Source organism: Pyrus communis, chromosome 11 (assembly GCF_963583255.1).
Source record: "Pyrus communis chromosome 11, drPyrComm1.1, whole genome shotgun sequence".
Taxonomy (NCBI): Eukaryota; Viridiplantae; Streptophyta; class Magnoliopsida; order Rosales; family Rosaceae; genus Pyrus; species Pyrus communis.
Window position 1 is genome coordinate 1,583,022 of NC_084813.1, and position 16,372 is coordinate 1,599,393.

The 16,372-nt window shown below is 36.8% G+C and overlaps 2 protein-coding genes and 1 pseudogene across 2 annotated transcripts; 1 reads left to right on the forward strand and 2 right to left on the reverse strand.

Annotated features, from left to right (window-relative positions):
• Window positions 1–335: 335 nt before the first annotated feature.
• On the reverse strand, window positions 336–6,294 carry LOC137707501 (aspartate aminotransferase, mitochondrial-like). Its single transcript, XM_068446379.1, has 10 exons — window positions 6,016–6,294; window positions 5,350–5,435; window positions 3,773–3,979; window positions 3,560–3,665; window positions 3,288–3,392; window positions 3,013–3,185; window positions 2,200–2,359; window positions 1,063–1,158; window positions 715–809; window positions 336–591 (listed from the first exon to the last, which is right to left on the reverse strand). Exons 1-10 carry the CDS (start codon window positions 6,175–6,177, stop codon window positions 519–521), a joined length of 1,263 nt encoding a protein of 420 aa, XP_068302480.1. The 5' UTR covers window positions 6,178–6,294; the 3' UTR covers window positions 336–518.
• A 2,504-nt stretch (window positions 6,295–8,798) lies between these two features.
• On the forward strand, window positions 8,799–14,023 carry LOC137707703 (vacuolar-processing enzyme-like; annotated as a pseudogene).
• Window positions 14,024–14,416: 393 nt separating this feature from the next.
• LOC137709441 (photosynthetic NDH subunit of subcomplex B 2, chloroplastic) lies at window positions 14,417–16,261 on the reverse strand. The gene is made up of 3 exons (XM_068448532.1): window positions 15,737–16,261; window positions 15,175–15,615; window positions 14,417–14,691 (listed from the first exon to the last, which is right to left on the reverse strand). Exons 1-3 carry the CDS (start codon window positions 16,163–16,165, stop codon window positions 14,494–14,496), a joined length of 1,068 nt encoding a protein of 355 aa, XP_068304633.1. The 5' UTR covers window positions 16,166–16,261; the 3' UTR covers window positions 14,417–14,493.
• Window positions 16,262–16,372: the final 111 nt, after the last annotated feature.

Consider the following 16,372-nt stretch of genomic DNA (forward strand, 5'->3'; position numbering starts at 1 on the left):
ACCACACGATGATGGTCATGGAAGGTTGAAATGCCTCTATGTGACTTTTAACCCCCGAAAAAGAGGACTACCGTGGCAAAGCCACCGGTTAGTCCCCTTTTAAGGGAGAAAAAATTATATGCAACCACAATTTCATTGCAGAAATTATTACCCACCATTCAGATTTCAATTTGTCCATGCAAATATCGTAATCGTCTAAATCATGGTTGTAGTTTATGATGATTTGATGCAACAAAATACTTCAAAGCTAATTTTATTGCTGAAGGCAAAACCCATAGTATTTTACTACAAATTATCGGGATAAATGTCACTCCTCTTTTAGGACTACTTGTAGAGAGAACAGCTCGCCCTTGCAGAATCAAAAAATGGGGAACGAGACTGAAAAGAGCTCACCAATGGCGGTTGTTGTTTATTGATCCTTCCTTTTCTATCATAAGAAGATGAGGACGACAAGCAAATCAATGTCTGATACAGTTCCTAAGGTCCCTTGGGGACTGACCGACCTACGATTGAATTCTCTATGTTGATTTTGTGACTTCATGTATAGCATTTGCTAGATATCCAACATTGCCCGTTGTAACACCGGCCATGCTGCATGCACATGAATATCATACGTGAGAAATATCCAACAGCACTGCTTGTGTTTGTGTGTCTGCGAGTGTGTGTGTGTGTGTGTGTGTGAGAGAGAGAGAGAGAGAGAGAGAGAGAGGGTACCTTATACGACCATTGCGAGTCATATAGATATGAAATTCATTTGTCAAGCGATCAACCTGTTCAGGTGTCATCCCGCTGTAGCAAAACATACCTATCTGTTTGCAAAAACCAGCAAGATCGTAAATAACATAACTAGAAAACAAGCTGAAGACCCAAAGAGACCGAGCAACACAGATTATATGTACCACAGACAAGGGACCCCTAATTATAAATACATTTACACAGAAATTACCAACAAAAAGGAAAAGTGTTCTTTTACGTTAGACCAGCGCCCTAAAATTTGGTAATGTTTGTTTGACGACCATAATCAAACAACAAAAATACGATGATTAGACAGAATATACACACCTGATTTGTTATGTGCTCCCACGATAAGGGTGACCCTAGTTTCTCAAGATTTTCTCGTAGAGCAGTTCTCATTCCAATGATGCGATCTGCCATGCCCTATAGAGAAGAATGAAGGAGATAAAAATCAGAAGATAAAAGAAAAAAAGATACAGCATAGCATGCCACCATTGGTTACATATTTGATTTGAGGATAAAAGCGACTGAATTTAAAATACGTTACGACAAAACACTTGTATGAAATACAAGTTTATCCTCAAATTCCCCAGTTCCAAGGAAAAAGAATATAATAGAACGAATTTTTAGGGTAGAATCACACTATTTATGTAGTCTCAGAGGATAAATGGAAAACATCTGTGAGCTCCAAGGACAATGAGGCCTAGCCCAAAGTTGGCCAGCTAATCCATAACAAAATTTCTTATAGGAGGTGCAAAACCAGCCAACATCCGTCATTGGAAGTTGAAACACTAAAACAAACGTGTCGGACATACTTCATAAATATAAAAAAGTTTGTCACCAGGTGTGTACTCTATTCACTTTACTTCTACTTTTCCAGCTAAAAGCATAAGTTAGTTATAGCATATCACCTTAAAGAATGAAGTTCATCACAGAAATGGTAAACACAAGAAGCCTATACATGATGATCAAGTTTTTAAAGAAGTTCTACAGTCCACCATTCAATTCTCCATATTTCAGCTAGTACTTATTTTTAAACTAATGACCTGAAGAGAATTTTGAACTTAACAGAAACAATGTAACATATAGGAGGCGCTGGATGTCGATTTCATGATAAACATACTGGTACTTCTGGTAGCATGTTATACAGAACTAGAGAATACACTAATCAACTTACAGACCTCACTCTTTAACGTATATTTCATGTTCAATGTTAGCTTTGAAACAAAGCTTTTCATGCAGTATCAAAAGTATTTCATTAAAGATGTACATATGTACGATAAACATAGATCCAAAGTCACTTTTAATTACTTTATACTTGGATATGGGCTCCTACTTGGTAGTTGGTTTGATCACATATCGGCATCTCCTTTATGGTAAAGAGTTGAAAATACGTCTATCCTACTCTAAAATGAGACTTAATGAGAAATTCTAACGATAACTTAGAAGTATAGGAACAGTTACCTTAACTTCCTTCAGCCATAAAGTTTTCAATTCTTGATCACCAAGGATAGTTGAAACTATAAGCGCTCCATGAACAGGTGGGTTACTATACATGGGCCTGGCAAGCATCTGCAACTGGCTTTTTACTGCCACGGCTTGTTTTTCATCCTCACAAAGCATGCTGCAAACATAAAGAACATCAGCATAAAAGATGTACCGAAAGACCCCCTGCTTTCTTAGTATACTTCCATAGCTTACAAGTAGAGTGGACATATAAGCCATGTGTACACTAGGTACCTAAAGTGCATTAGAAAATATGGCCATAATCCTACAAATGCTACTCCACAAGACTAGTCACTGTCATTTAAAGGAGAAAATAAAAATTCACATTGTCCATGAGTAAAGTTCAAACTACTTGCGATATGAAGAATGCTCGTTTATCATATATAACCTATGTTTCCTTCACAATGTTAAAGGCATGGACAGAGATTCTAATGAAACCAGTGTCATATTAAGCAAAGTGATGTATGAGATTAATCATCGAGTTTTGATTGAAATATAACGGAAATTGACTATAATCAATTTAAGCATCAAATGTAAAGGTTGTACACAGTACTAAACATAAAGAATATGTCCTACTTCTATGTCATCCTATACACAATTTGCTAATTGATCACATAGTTAATATTCAATCTTGTCTTGGATTATAGAGAGAACAGATGGAACAAAAGAAACAAGCAGCTGCTACTTTCATTAAGATTGCAGTAACAGCCACTAGGCAGTAGGATTAAAAGTACCAAATTAAATAGACAGTATTTAGAAATAGACAATTACCTAAGACATCCTACTCTCTGGCCATAGAGTCCCATGTTTTTGGCATATGATTGAGCAATTCCAATTAGATGACCATCCTCAAGGAAAATCCTGATGGCTTTTGCGTCTCTCTCTGGGTCACCGCTAGCAAAGCCTTGATATGCCATGTCGAAGAAGGGGAAATGTCCCTTTTCCTGAATCAACCACAAAAATCAAAATAAGCAAAGGGAGAAGCGGAAGGTTATTAGAGGTAGAAGAAGAAAAAACTTTTAAAGAAAATATTCTGAGAAATTTACCTTGATCAGTTTTGAAATCTCTTTCCACTGTTCCTCTGAAGGATCCACTCCAGTGGGATTGTGAGCACAGGCATGAAGTAGAAAGAATGAGCCGTTTGGAGCATTCTGTACAATACCCCGTCGCAGAGGAAGGAACAGGGTGTCAATGAAGAGAATATACATATAGGGTAAAAAGTACATGCAAATTATATTTACCAGGAAGGATTAAAGCAGCAGAATTTTTAGAACAACATAGGTGGAATAATGTAAAAGTAAGATATGTTTCTTTCTACCTTTATGTCATCGACCAGTCCTGCAAAGTCCAAACCCTTCGTTTCTGGATGATAGTAATGGAATGTCTTTTGGGGGACGTGAGCATCTCTCCAGATGTTATGATGGCTGTTGATATTTCATTTAAGAAGCGCCGCATCAGAAAATGCTATTAGTTAAAATGGAGAGGAGTGGGAAATTTTTAAGCAATAAAAGAAGTTCTAAACAATGCTCACTTGGCCCATGTTGGCACTGGTATATAGATTTGAGACTCGGGACGAAAACGCTTTTGAAAGTCTGCAAAAAGACGGCATGCACCCGTTCCAGAGAGAGCTTGCACTGCTGCTATCCTTTTATCTTTGATGTGCTCCGAATTCTCCCCATATGCTAGCTTCAATGTTTCTTCCACCTTCTTCACACTTCCCCCCATAGGAAGATACTCCCTGTTGAGAACAAACCAATCGTAAATCACTATACCTTAGTATAAGGAGAAGTTAAGAAGATAAGTGAACTTGCATAATAACAATGGAAAGTGTTTGGTCTTTAGTTCCTATTGTAATATGTAAAAGATGCATGTATTTGCGAGATTCCAGTCCTTACTTTCTACTTTGCGCAAGAGTTCCCACAGTAACTTATCTGGCACAAGTGCTTTTTGAATTATAAGGAGAGTAGCAGTTTAGGGTGTCTACGAACAGTAGATTGAATAACTCTATTCTACCTACTTATCTTCCCTCTATTCATAATTGTAAAAGGATTACATGTTCCTTTGCTACTGCTCCTAACAGACTTCTCCTACATTTCACATCCTATATAAACCCTTTCTTGTGTAGATTTTGATAAGGAAATTGTATACTAATCTTGAGATGTACAATTACAAGAAGATATATACATGAAGAAAGATTGAGGGTCAGCAACTAGAGCTGCACCATACTGAAGACCCATAACATATGACAGCTATGATGGGTTAGTAAGGTCTAAGAACTATTACACCCCATACTTTGGTAAAGTGAAAACAGCTCAGTAAGGTAGTGGCTACAACTCTCAGCTAGATAGGGTGGTACTACCCATGCTTTAATCATCCAATAATGTAGCTGTGAGGGAAATGAAATCTCAATCCAAATCCAATTATTGAATACCAGACACAACATTACGAAACTCAAATAACAAAGTCACGATACAATATACAGGCAAAAATTTCGTTCACCACAACGTGGTTATCAAGAAAACACGTCCAAGCATGGACTGACTTTACATGATTATCTTCTAAAGTTGCCAGTTTTTAGTCCAGTTTTTCAGTACATCAAACATCCAATTCCATAAAGCTCCAGCACTCCCCAAATAAAATACAACAACAACAAGAAAGCCTTATCCCACTAAGCAGGTCAGCTGTATGAATCCTAGAACGCCATTGCGCTTGGTTTTGCACCAAGTACTCCCCAAATTAAATAAACAGAAAAAGCAGAAGCATATATTACTTGGATGATAGAGATTCGAGTCAGTGAATAATAAAGTTAAGAATCTAAATCCAAATAGTGAAAAGGAAGCACACTATGTGAGCAATGTGACAAAAGAATCAAATGTGTTTGTGCCTGAGTGGGGCAATGTAAAGGTGTACTTAAAGGGACCACTGAAACATTGGCAAGTTGTGAAACACAACACGTATCGAATAATTTCACAGCTCTAATTATAAATATAAAAATACTAAAAATGCATAAAAATGGGGAAGTGACGGATCAATCTATTCGGTATCCTTCTTGGATCAAACTTTTAGTTTTTGAAAATGATGAATGTAGCTAAATTAGTTGCTACTCACATGTTTAAGTTTCCGGCAATCCTCCGCTCGGCTTCTCTAACGCATTCCAGAACAACTGGCTTTCCATTATCATCTCGATACGCACCCTTTAATTAATTAAACAAAATAATTAGAAAATAAATATGAAAAAAATTATTAAACGCGATGAACAAACAACATAGCTCAGAGATAAATCAGCATCACTGTGTTAGCTGTTGATTGACAAACATATTACAAAATAAATAAAACATTAAAAAAAAAGGAAAAAAAATAAGAGATAAAATCATCTTAAATATTACTGCAGAAATATTGAGATTCAAATTATCGTCGATTAGGATCAAACAAAATCCCGCCAACCAAGCACAAGATACAGTCCAGCCCGGTGAGGATTTGCATGTCCTTCAATTAATAGCAAAAGAAATTATCCACTGCTTTTCCTTTAGTTCATTTAATTCTTGTTTGGCTTCTGAGAAATTGAAAATTTTAAAAAGTACCGGAATTTTTTTTACTGTTGTATTCATGGCCCTGTTTCCTACCAAATTTCCAAAATTTCTGAAAATTCCGATCTCAGTTGAGCTAATCGAGTTTCACAGAGAAAATATAAACACACAAACAAATTAATGTTTAAATTTCTTTCTTATCAAAAGCTTAATCATTCTCTCTCTCAAAATGATGAAAGAGGCTCACCACTCCAACATTGACTTTATCGGGACTTGGATCGGCGAGGAAAGCCTCGGTGACACCGAGAATCGGATCCTTAGGAGCCGGCTCGACGCTCCGCCACCACGACATGGATCGGCTTCCGAATACGGAACTCCGCTGCTGAACAAGTTTCCGGGAAAGCGCCATCGGAACGGGAAGGGATGCGGGAAGCCGAAGCAGCAAAGCAAGCCTGACTTTTGGTTTCTAAGATGGGAGGTGACAAGATCGAGGGATTAACAGTTGATATATATAGGTGGAGAGAGATAGGAATTGGGGTGGATTCTTTGATGTGCGTGACAATTTTGTGTACGTTGTTTCTAGAACATTAGTTACGCTTTTGCTGACACTTCTTTTGGCATCTCTCTTCTCGCTCTTTTTAGTTACTAATTACTTGGTTATTTTTGGTGGAAAATGATCTTCTTCTGATTTATTTTGTGAAAATTTTACATCTTAATCGTTTATTGTATATAGTATAATTAGTTTTGGTTAAATAGTATTTTTGTTTAATTTTAAATAAAAAAATTAAATAATTTATGATCGCACGATAAACGATGAATGATTAAGATGTAAGGATCCCATAAATTGAATCAGGATGGCCAATTCCATTTTTGGCTGTAATGCTTACGGGGTTTGACTGGCTCTGCAGTCACTCGTCAGCACAAGCATTTCCCATGTCGCTCCATCCACCTAGAGCAATTCGAAATGGTTACCAACAATTTTTAAGCAAATTAGTATTAAATTTATATACTCACATAAATTATATTTAACCGCCAAAATTATGGTAGTCAAATTCGCAAATACGTAAACTTTTAGTTTATATTTTTGTCTTTGGTCCAAAAATAATTTAAGTATTTTGACTTTTTTACTCAAATCTCAAATGCAAAAACATGTATTCTTAAATTTTGAATTTAAAGATATGAGTCATTTTGCATTTGCATTGCAAGACAAAATAGTGGATGCAAAACATGCATGATCGAGTTGGATTTGGGCTTTGGTAAAATCTCTCAACTCCTTTGATTCATTTTCGATGTCAAGTCCCGCAATACTTTGAAAAAACTAGCATGTCTTAGAAAGTATTCAAGATGAATTAATGATTCTGATTTAGCAGTGATTGAATAATTACAATAACTTGTAACTTGCCTGATTGAAACGTGGCATAAAAGTTAAAAGCTCACTGGTTTATCATGAAAGAGAACTTGTGCTTGCAGATGGCTAATCTAGGGTTTCTAATACTTCGGCAGTTTTATAAAGCCTAAGGAAACTTAAGGAAGAATGAAAGGAAAGCTTATCGCTCAATAATAAGGTTTCCTGCACTTAGAGGAAGTTTACTCTGTTTGGTGCGTTCTTGCCCTAGTCCATCCCATCTTTCCCTCGATGTTGTCCCCTTCAACATATTATCCTTTGATTTCCTCTCTTCTTCCTGCTTTTGCTAAGTTTTATCCTTCTCTTCTATGGTTGCAACTATAAAACTCCTCTTTGGTATAACGCTAAAGGAGGTTGGTAGCCTCGTGAACCTAGGTTGAACACGTTGCCCAAAATGCCTTCTTTATGTACCAGGTTCAACAAACTACTCCATATTTTAAAGAAAATAAACTTCAAGTAACTAGCTAGTTCATGCGGTTTGATTTAAATTGGTGAAGTATTTTTTTTGGATAGCTTAAGTTTAAATTGTAAGATCTCACATCGCCCAAGGGAGTGATCCTTGTATGTATATTCACATCCCTACCTAGCACAAGGCCTTTTGGGAGCTCACTGGCTTCGGAGTTCATCGGAACTCTGAAGTTAAGCGAGTAGCCCGCGAGAGCAATCCCAAGATGGGTCACCCACTGGGAAGTTCTCGCGTGAGTTTCCAGAAACAAAACCGTGAGGGTATGGTAAGGGCCCAAAGCGGATAATATCGTGCTACGGTGGTGTCGAGCCTGGAATGTGTTGGGGGCCCGGGTCAGGATGTGACATAAATCATGATAGTTAGGCCTCCCATTAGGTCGGAAAAATTGAGTTTGATTCAATTTTATAGGAATCAAACTCTTGAAATGACCTGAGAATTTTGAGTTTTAAAATAGTGATTTCATTTCTCGAGTTTAATATTAAACTCATGAGTTTGATTCTTATACAGTAAATAACTAATTATTTGAGAAGTATAAAAAGTAGAGAAAAGGAGAAATAGATGGTTTTACACAATTACATATTTTCGTTTTGAATAAAGGAAAAAAAAATCTAATAAGCAAAGGGATCAATAATTATTATAATCAAGAAGAAGAAGAAAAAAAAAAGAACCTTTGCATGTTAGCTTTAAATTACTATTTATTTTGTAATCTAAGACTTTGATTCATAGAAACTTTTTTGTTTTGTTTTGATATAAAAGATATCATGGGAAATGAATTGAACTCGGAATATTTGGTAGTCGGGTATAAGGATAACTGTTGTTAAGCAATTGAATTATAAATTGTCTTTTTTTATTAACTCTCAAAATTTGGTCTAACTACAGATTTATTTTTCTTGTGAAAACAAAAAATGGCCGGTGGATTTTGTTTAATTAGCTATTGGATTTTGTTTGGATGAGTTTGAACACATAAAATTTGAGGAAAAGAAGAAAGAAAAAGAAAAGGGAAGGATTTGTTTAATTAGCTATGAATTGTATACACATGGAAGATCTAATCTGAACCGATAATTAAATAAATCTCAGCCACAAAACTCTATAAATTGAGCCTTAGTGAAATATTTATCATTTAAAAATTTTCAGAACAAATTTGAACGAGTACAAAATCATGACTAGTCAGGGTTGGAGTCTGTTACTGTGCCTTGCTTTTTTAAGCTTGACCGTTGCAAGTTGGTGCCTCATCGCCAATGCCTCGCCAAATACCAACGAGGATGAGGGAAAAACACGCATGGGCACTTCAAGTTGCTGGATCAAATGGTTATATGAATTATAGGCATCAGGTTTTAATTTGTCCAAAATTTTTGCATGCAGTGTAAAGCTCGTTTGGATGTGCTTTTAAAATGATTGAAAGCTCTTTTGGTAAAAATGTTTTTAGAATCAATTTTTAGTAAAAATGCAAGTAAATCCTTAAAAAACATTTAAAAGTGTTTCTTGAAAGAAGCACATTATTAGTGTTTCTTGCAGAAAATACTTGAAGTGCTTTTGGAATAGAAAAATATTTTCTCTAAAAACGTTTTCAATCATTTTAAAAAGAACATTCAAACGAGCCCATAATTTTCTTTCTACAAAGCGTTGGTCCTTTAACAAAATAATGCTCGTGTAAATAACATATCGATGATATGTTTTATTGATACGTTTTTAACCTCAAACAAAGGCCATACATTCTGCACAGAGAAAATCTAAGATAAATAATTACTGTGGCTTAATTATTGCAGGCTGATGTATGCCATGCATACCAAATACTGAAGAAAGGTGGAATGAATGATGAAAATATCATTGTTTTCATGTATGATGATATTGCATTGGCCGAGGATAATCCCAAACCTGGTGTCATCATCAACAAGCCAGACGGCAAGGATGTTTATAAAGGAGTTCCAAAGGTTTATTTGTTCTAATTGATTTCTAATTGAGTAATGCTAACGGGACTTTCTGTTATCCTACAGTTTATCGTAATTTCTATGCCAAATTATAAAGCATTGTGTCAAAATTATAAGGTGGTGGACAGTCTATGAAAAGTGTCATTTTTTGAGAGAGTCCCCTTGGTATTTCTCATTCTAATTACTAGCATAATTATAAGTTTAACCGTATTTCATTTTTTTAATGAAAATATAGAAGAATAAGATGAGATTAGCTCTTTGTCAATAATAGCGCGCACATTTTAGATGTACTTGATTAGATTTTTTTTTTTTCTTTTCATTTTTTCAATCAGGATTATATAAAGGATGGTGTGAATGCAGCGAATTTGTCTGCAGTTATTCTTGGGAACAAAAGTGCCCTCAGTGGAGGTAGTGGCAAGGTTCTGAATAGTGGTCGAAATGATCATGTATTCATATAGGTATCATTTGATATGCAGACGGGACGGGACGGAACGGAATGGGACGGGATGAGACGGAACAGGACGGAACGGAACGGAGCGGGAGCAAAGATGCCCTCGGATGGAAACAAGGAGGAAGAAGAAGGAGACGGAGAGGTTATAATTTTGTGTTCCACGGATGTGGAACGAGTTGTTCCAGGGGGTGAGGTGGAACGAAAATTCACCCAAAACTCATCCCGTGAAACAACTCGTTCCACCCGTTTTAGGCGCAACAAACGTGGGACGGAACGCCTTGTCCCACTCTGTTTCGTCCCGTCCCACGTACCAAACGGTACCATACTATACTGATCATGGTGCTACAGGATTAATTGGTTAGTAACTATTAATATTTTTCTTATTTTCTTGCCGAGGTTCTACAAACAGGTGTGACTTGTGCAATAAAATTTAAGAACCCAATACAGATTGAAAAACCTAAGTGGAAGTTGCCCCAAATTATGAACCAAAACCCTATTGGGAAACAAAGAAGAAATTCTAGTTATTTGGCACCTTTTTCCCGAAAGAATGGTTGGGGTTTTTCATTTCACTTGGTCTACTTGGATTCTTCCCATTATGTTAATAACTATTTGATTTTTTATTTTTAGTGTTCATTTTTTGTGTTTGACGCAAAACCGAACGCAGTAACGTTTTAAGATTCATACAATCAACCACACTTAGTGGAACAAAATTCGGTTGTTGTTGTTGTTTGTATTTTTTATGCTTGAGATATAAGAAAAATATATGGTGCAAGAGAAAAATAAAGAAGAGCTAATGGATGAATGGCGGGAGGAGAGATCGAGGACATGTACAATAAAGGGTATACCATATAAAATTTCGAAAACCAAAAAGGGTATCCACTAAATTGTTTCAATTTGTTTTCAAGATCGATTTTGTTTTTATTCATTTGTCGTTCTTTCGTTATCTCCCTCAACCACCCTTCATCTCTTATTTCTCCTTATACTTTCCGTATATGATCTCAAGCACAAAGTAAAAACCAAAACAAAAATGGCACAGCTTTCAATTTGGATTTTATTTGCTAAAAGTTTCTTTGATTTTTTAACTAGTACTAAATTAGTATTTAAATTAAAAAAAGAAAAGGATTTATATTTGATCTCTGTCCAATTAATTATTGCATAACTACAGACGTCTGCATAAAATGTTCCCAGGGATGCCTGTTGGTGATCCTGTTTACGCTAAAGATCTTGTACATGTGTTGGAGAAAAAAAATGATGCTAAAAGCAACTCCAACGTATAAAAGACTCCGAGGGTAACTGCCTATTGAATCTCTTGCAGTGAATAATAACTAGTCATGGCAATAGGCAATAAAATATTAGTATTTTTTTGTTTTATAAAATAATACAAAATAATTTTATTTGTAATTTCGAATAAGATTTTTAATCGTTCTCATTGCGCCACGTGTCATTATCCGAAAAGACAATTTTTGGTGATAGATTTTGATAAGATTTGTAACTAATCACGTTGTGCCACGTGACACAAGAAGATTTTTAACCAATCGTTGAGGATAGAAAAGTAAAATCAAATTTTTTTTCGAAATTTTTATTAATTTTTAACATTTTTTATTAACTTAATTAATTTTTGTCGTTGGATTAACAAAAATTTGAAATCCAACCCTCCAAATTGTGCCACGTGGCACAATTGTAACTTTTTTCCTTTTTTTTCTTTTTATATTTTTTTAATTTTTAAAGATAAATAACGTGGACCGTTGATTTGAAATCCAAAGGTTGATATTGTGCCTCGTTAGCTAGCCACTTGGGGAAGGTTTGAAATTTTTTTTTACTGTTGGAAATCCAAACTTCTGGACCGCGGGCCCCACCGACTGAAAAGTTGTCGATGACGCGCCCCCACACACACATCCGCGACACACGCTTGACGCAAATTTTTTTATAATGTGGCTGACGTCAACCATGCATCATTTGGCCTCATGTTCTCGGGCTTGCGATTCAAGCCCACCCTCTCACTCAGGCCCCCCCAGCCCAAACGCCTACATGGGCTGGAGCAAGGAGAGGGAGGCAATTGGATGAAATGGTTGCTAGTCCACTAGGTTATCACCCACGGTGGAGTTGCTCTAAAGGTTACAAAAGTTTGGTAAGAATTCTTTTTGACTTAATAAATAGTAAATGAATAAGGTGTTGGGTTTCTACTAATGTGTCATGGACCGAAACGTAATAGTTTTGAACTCCCGCATTCTTCTTAATAATAATAATTTGAAGAAAAAAAATCCTAATGCATAAGAATTTTCCGCTGCCTCACTAAATCTAAATTACCACTTCAAAATTAAGGCATTTATTAATTTATTTATAAAAATTATATATATGATCAGGTAATTTACCTGGAAGCTTGTAGCTCTGGGAGTATGTTTGAGGGTCTCCTTCCAAACAGCATAAATATATACGCTACAACTGCAGCAAATGCAGAAGAGAGTAGTTACGCAACTTACTGCCCTGGCCAAGTTCATGTTCCTCCAAAATATCACACCTGATTGGGAGACTTGTACAGTATATCATGGATGGAGGATTGGTATGCATGCATGCCTGCGATATATATAACATATTTTAATGCAACAAAATACTTTGATTTATCAGTATTTAAACATGTTTAATTAAATCCAATCCAAAGCTGATGCTAATTACTTTGCTCTTGCGTTGGACTTTTGGTATTTACATTGACAGCAGCGATGCAGAAGATTTGCAGACAGAAACTTTGGCCAAGCAATATGAACTGGTAAAATCATGAAATTTGTCTTTTCAAATTTAGGGGCTTATTGATCCCTGTCCCATTTAAAATCGTGAATTTTTTTTAGTCTTAAATCTAATTATCTGTTTAAATTAAAATGTAGTATTAATCTGCAACTTCCTCTTTTCTTACTGTAAATTATGATTTTATTTAAATGTCTAAACAAGATCTGTAGTCTCCCAATATAATAAATTTCTAGCCATATAAAGTAAATGTATGATAATCATGTCAACGAAATTACAGGTTCGAAAAAGAACAAATGCATCTCATGTTATGGAGTATGGAGATATGAGTCATAGGCAGGATGTCCCCTCTACTTACATGGGTGGAGCTCCTGCAGCAAACCCTAGCTATACTTCCACTTCCATCAAAGACACCTCCGCATCGAGCTCAAGGGTTGTTAACCAACTCGACGCCGACCTCGTTTACTTCCTGCTCAAGGTTTTATACTCTTAGTTTATCCTCAGTTTCTAGCCTCAAATGCTCTTTATTTGCATTGTAACGTTGATTCATGGTTCAGATTTGTAGTCTGACAACATATGAGAAATTTCGCCGTACACTTTGATAATTTAATTCTATAAGCTCGAGATGTTTGCCTTAAAATCTATGAACCATGTCCCTTTAATCTTCAGTTCCATGGAGCTCCAACTGGTTCTCAGAAGAAGCTGGAAGCTCAGAAGCAGCTGCTCGATGAAATTTCTCAAAGGGAGCATGCGGACTACGGCGTAAAGAAAATTGGCGAGCTTTTGTTTGGGAATGAGGTGGCCTCAAAAGCGTTGATGAATGTCAGGCCTCTGGGGCAACCGTTGGTAGATGATTGGGACTGCTTTAAGACGCTCGTAAGTCCTTCCGCTAACTACAAACATAACGTTACAGACTAAGCCAATTAGCCAGGGCAATGAATCCGACGCCTGACACCTGAGTTCAAATCCCACCACGGAAGATTATTGTAGTTTAGACATTAGAGTATCGCTCCCCTTTAGAAATTTTTTTTGCTAATTATGTATTTAGTTCTTTTAATTAAACTAATAAATTGGATGTTGATCGATGTTGGAATTTGATTTTATTTTTGTATGTAGTTGGGAACTTATGAGAGGCGTTGTGGAGGTTTATCAAGATACGGAAGGAAATACACAAGGGCAATTGCCAACATATGCAATGCTGGGACCAGCATGGAGAAAATGGATGCAGCCTCACATGAAGCTTGTTCTAAGAAACCCCATCTCTAGTTTTAATTTGTTTCTGATTGAATTAAGTAATTAAATAGATAGTCATGCATACGTGACACCATTCATGCATCTTCTTCTTAAGTTGGTTGAATACCATCATATTGGCAAAACAAATTTCAATGCAAATAGACCATCAAAATTGACATGAATGGTTGGTCTAGTTGTATTCCGTCTCCATTTTATTAGACATCTGGAACAAAAACGTCAAATGGAAGCTTTCTTTCTATGTTACATGGGGAATTGAGGACTCAAACTATGGTGGTAGCTCATATATGATCTTGAGCTGATGCGAAGGGAATTTAGATTGTTTGTGAGGTTTTAAGGCACCAACAACTAAAAATCTACACTTTCGTTCTCTGAGAGCGATTTTAAACGCACTTCTAAATTGAAAACAAACAATTAATCAGTTCACTCAGATATGTAGAATTAAAAGAAGAACAAAAAGAAATTGATTTTAGATGATTTATTTACTACAAATTATCGTGCTCAATAACTTGAGCTCCTCTCCATTCCTCAGCAGGGTTAATAACCACAGGAACGAGCAATGAAGCTGGTCCAGTGCATATAAAGTACTCCTTACTGCCATATTTCTCATAGAATGAACCAGGACTTGACAAATATATATCCTCAAATCCCATGCATATCACCCTGTAGAACAAATCACGCCCCTGAAATATTCACAAACCAATAGAACAAAATGAGTTTGTCTATATACATATATGAACATGTACAACATTTTATAGGATTGCTAGTTTTCCTGCCCGACCGTGAACCAGAACCCTTGATTAAGGTAAGTGGCACGGCCCTGATTCACAGTCGGGAAATCCGGTCAAAAGCTGCCAAACAATATCAAGTGGCTTTACGTCCGGCCGAGCCAAGTTTCCATCCTTTATGTTTTTGTCGATTTTTTGTTGTTTAGATTGAACAACACATCAAACTCTCGGTCATGAGATTTGAGCTCAGAAAATGGAGGTATATAACTGCCATTAGACTAAATGTGTTTTTTTCCACTAAAAAACACATGAAACCTTCATCCGTCAATACGTGCTCCAACAAAGTGAAGATTAAATGTCACTAAACTAGACGCCCATAAGCTATGTTTATGTTTTTCAGGACTTAAATGTAAAAATACTAGATAATGAATGTGTTACCTGATCCAGTGTTTCATATTTTGAAGGTGGGGTGTTATAAACGGGCTTCAGTCTCTCTTGAGGAGGCGCAGCATAGACTCTGCTGAGCTTGTTTTTCAAAATGGTGTACGGCACATCCTGCCGGCTCCAGGAACCTGGTTTTTCTCGATCCTCAGAACCGAAAGAGAACCACCCTGGAGTGTCAGCTTTCATTGCTTCACCGGGAGACATAATTTCGAAAGGAGAAGATGGTGGAGGGTGCGCAGTGTAGCTACATCCCTTGAGACCTTGGATTGCTGCTCCGCCTCGTCGTTTAAATTTGAAGTGGCTGAGTATAGCATTCGTCATAGTCACCGGCTTCCGGCCTTTGTTTTTCACAATCACAGCCGTTGCCATGCTTACTGGATAGAGTGTCACAACATATGTTATATCAAGTGTTCCACTAGTGCTGCTTAGTTCAACCTGCAACAAATTAAGTTCCGAACCCAATGGGAAAATAAGGAAACAATACATTCATCCGAAAATTTTACCATGTGCCGGTGTATCCTGGAGTTTTTGTTTGTAATGGCAATCGAAAAATTACCTGGAGAGCATCGATGGCATCGGAATCAACATCTTTAACAGTCCATTCGGAAGCGGAAAGAAGTGAGCCTTTAGAGCCTGCTTCCGATGCATCATTCAAAACCAAACCAATTCCCCCCTTGGCTTTGGTAGAATCCGTTTCATTGCCTGGAATGGTGTACAGAACCTCCTGAAAGCCGTCGTCTTTCCAGTACACCTTTGGCTTGTATGAAGTCACATGGGCATTGGGTATTTCAAGCTTTAATGAACTTCCATTTCTGACTGTGAGCTCAACAATTGGGACGCTGTCCGACTCCGAAAACTTGATGCCTTTTCTGCCAAATTTGTCGCTGAGGGTCTCTGGAACCGAAATTGCCGGTGCAGAAGCAGCTGTTGAAGAAGCTCTTATCATCTTTGAAGTGGGAACAGAGAAGGAAAGAAGAGAAGCCATGGGAGTAAGAGAAAGAGAATGAAGAAGCTTTTGACAGCTTCCACACACTCTAGTCACTAGTTTGTTAGGAGGCTCATCCTTTTTGCTCAACTGTTTTGTTTGGATGTATATTTTGGACACTACCACTTTTTCTCTTGGCTCAGCCTATCTGTTCAAAGTTCCACATAAATGTTTCTTTGCAAACCTTAAGCATAATCCTAAGGGATT

Bases quoted from the DNA above. Each gene is read 5' to 3' on its own strand.
- LOC137707501 (XM_068446379.1), bottom strand. From the start codon at position 6,177: ATGGCGCTTTCCCGGAAACTTGTTCAGCAGCGGAGTTCCGTATTCGGA. The intron at 3,186-3,287 runs GTAAATTTCTCA...TGGTTGATTCAG, and splicing joins AGATTTCAAAACTGATCAAG to GAAAAGGGACATTTCCCCTT. The intron at 810-1,062 runs GTGTGTATATTC...TTTTGCAAACAG, and splicing joins GGGAGCACATAACAAATCAG to ATAGGTATGTTTTGCTACAG.
- LOC137709441 (XM_068448532.1), bottom strand. From the start codon at position 16,165: ATGGCTTCTCTTCTTTCCTTCTCTGTTCCCACTTCAAAGATGATAAGA. The intron at 15,616-15,736 runs GTAATTTTTCGA...AATTTGTTGCAG, and splicing joins ATGCCATCGATGCTCTCCAG to GTTGAACTAAGCAGCACTAG. The intron at 14,692-15,174 runs GTAACACATTCA...TGAATATTTCAG, and splicing joins AATATGAAACACTGGATCAG to GGGCGTGATTTGTTCTACAG.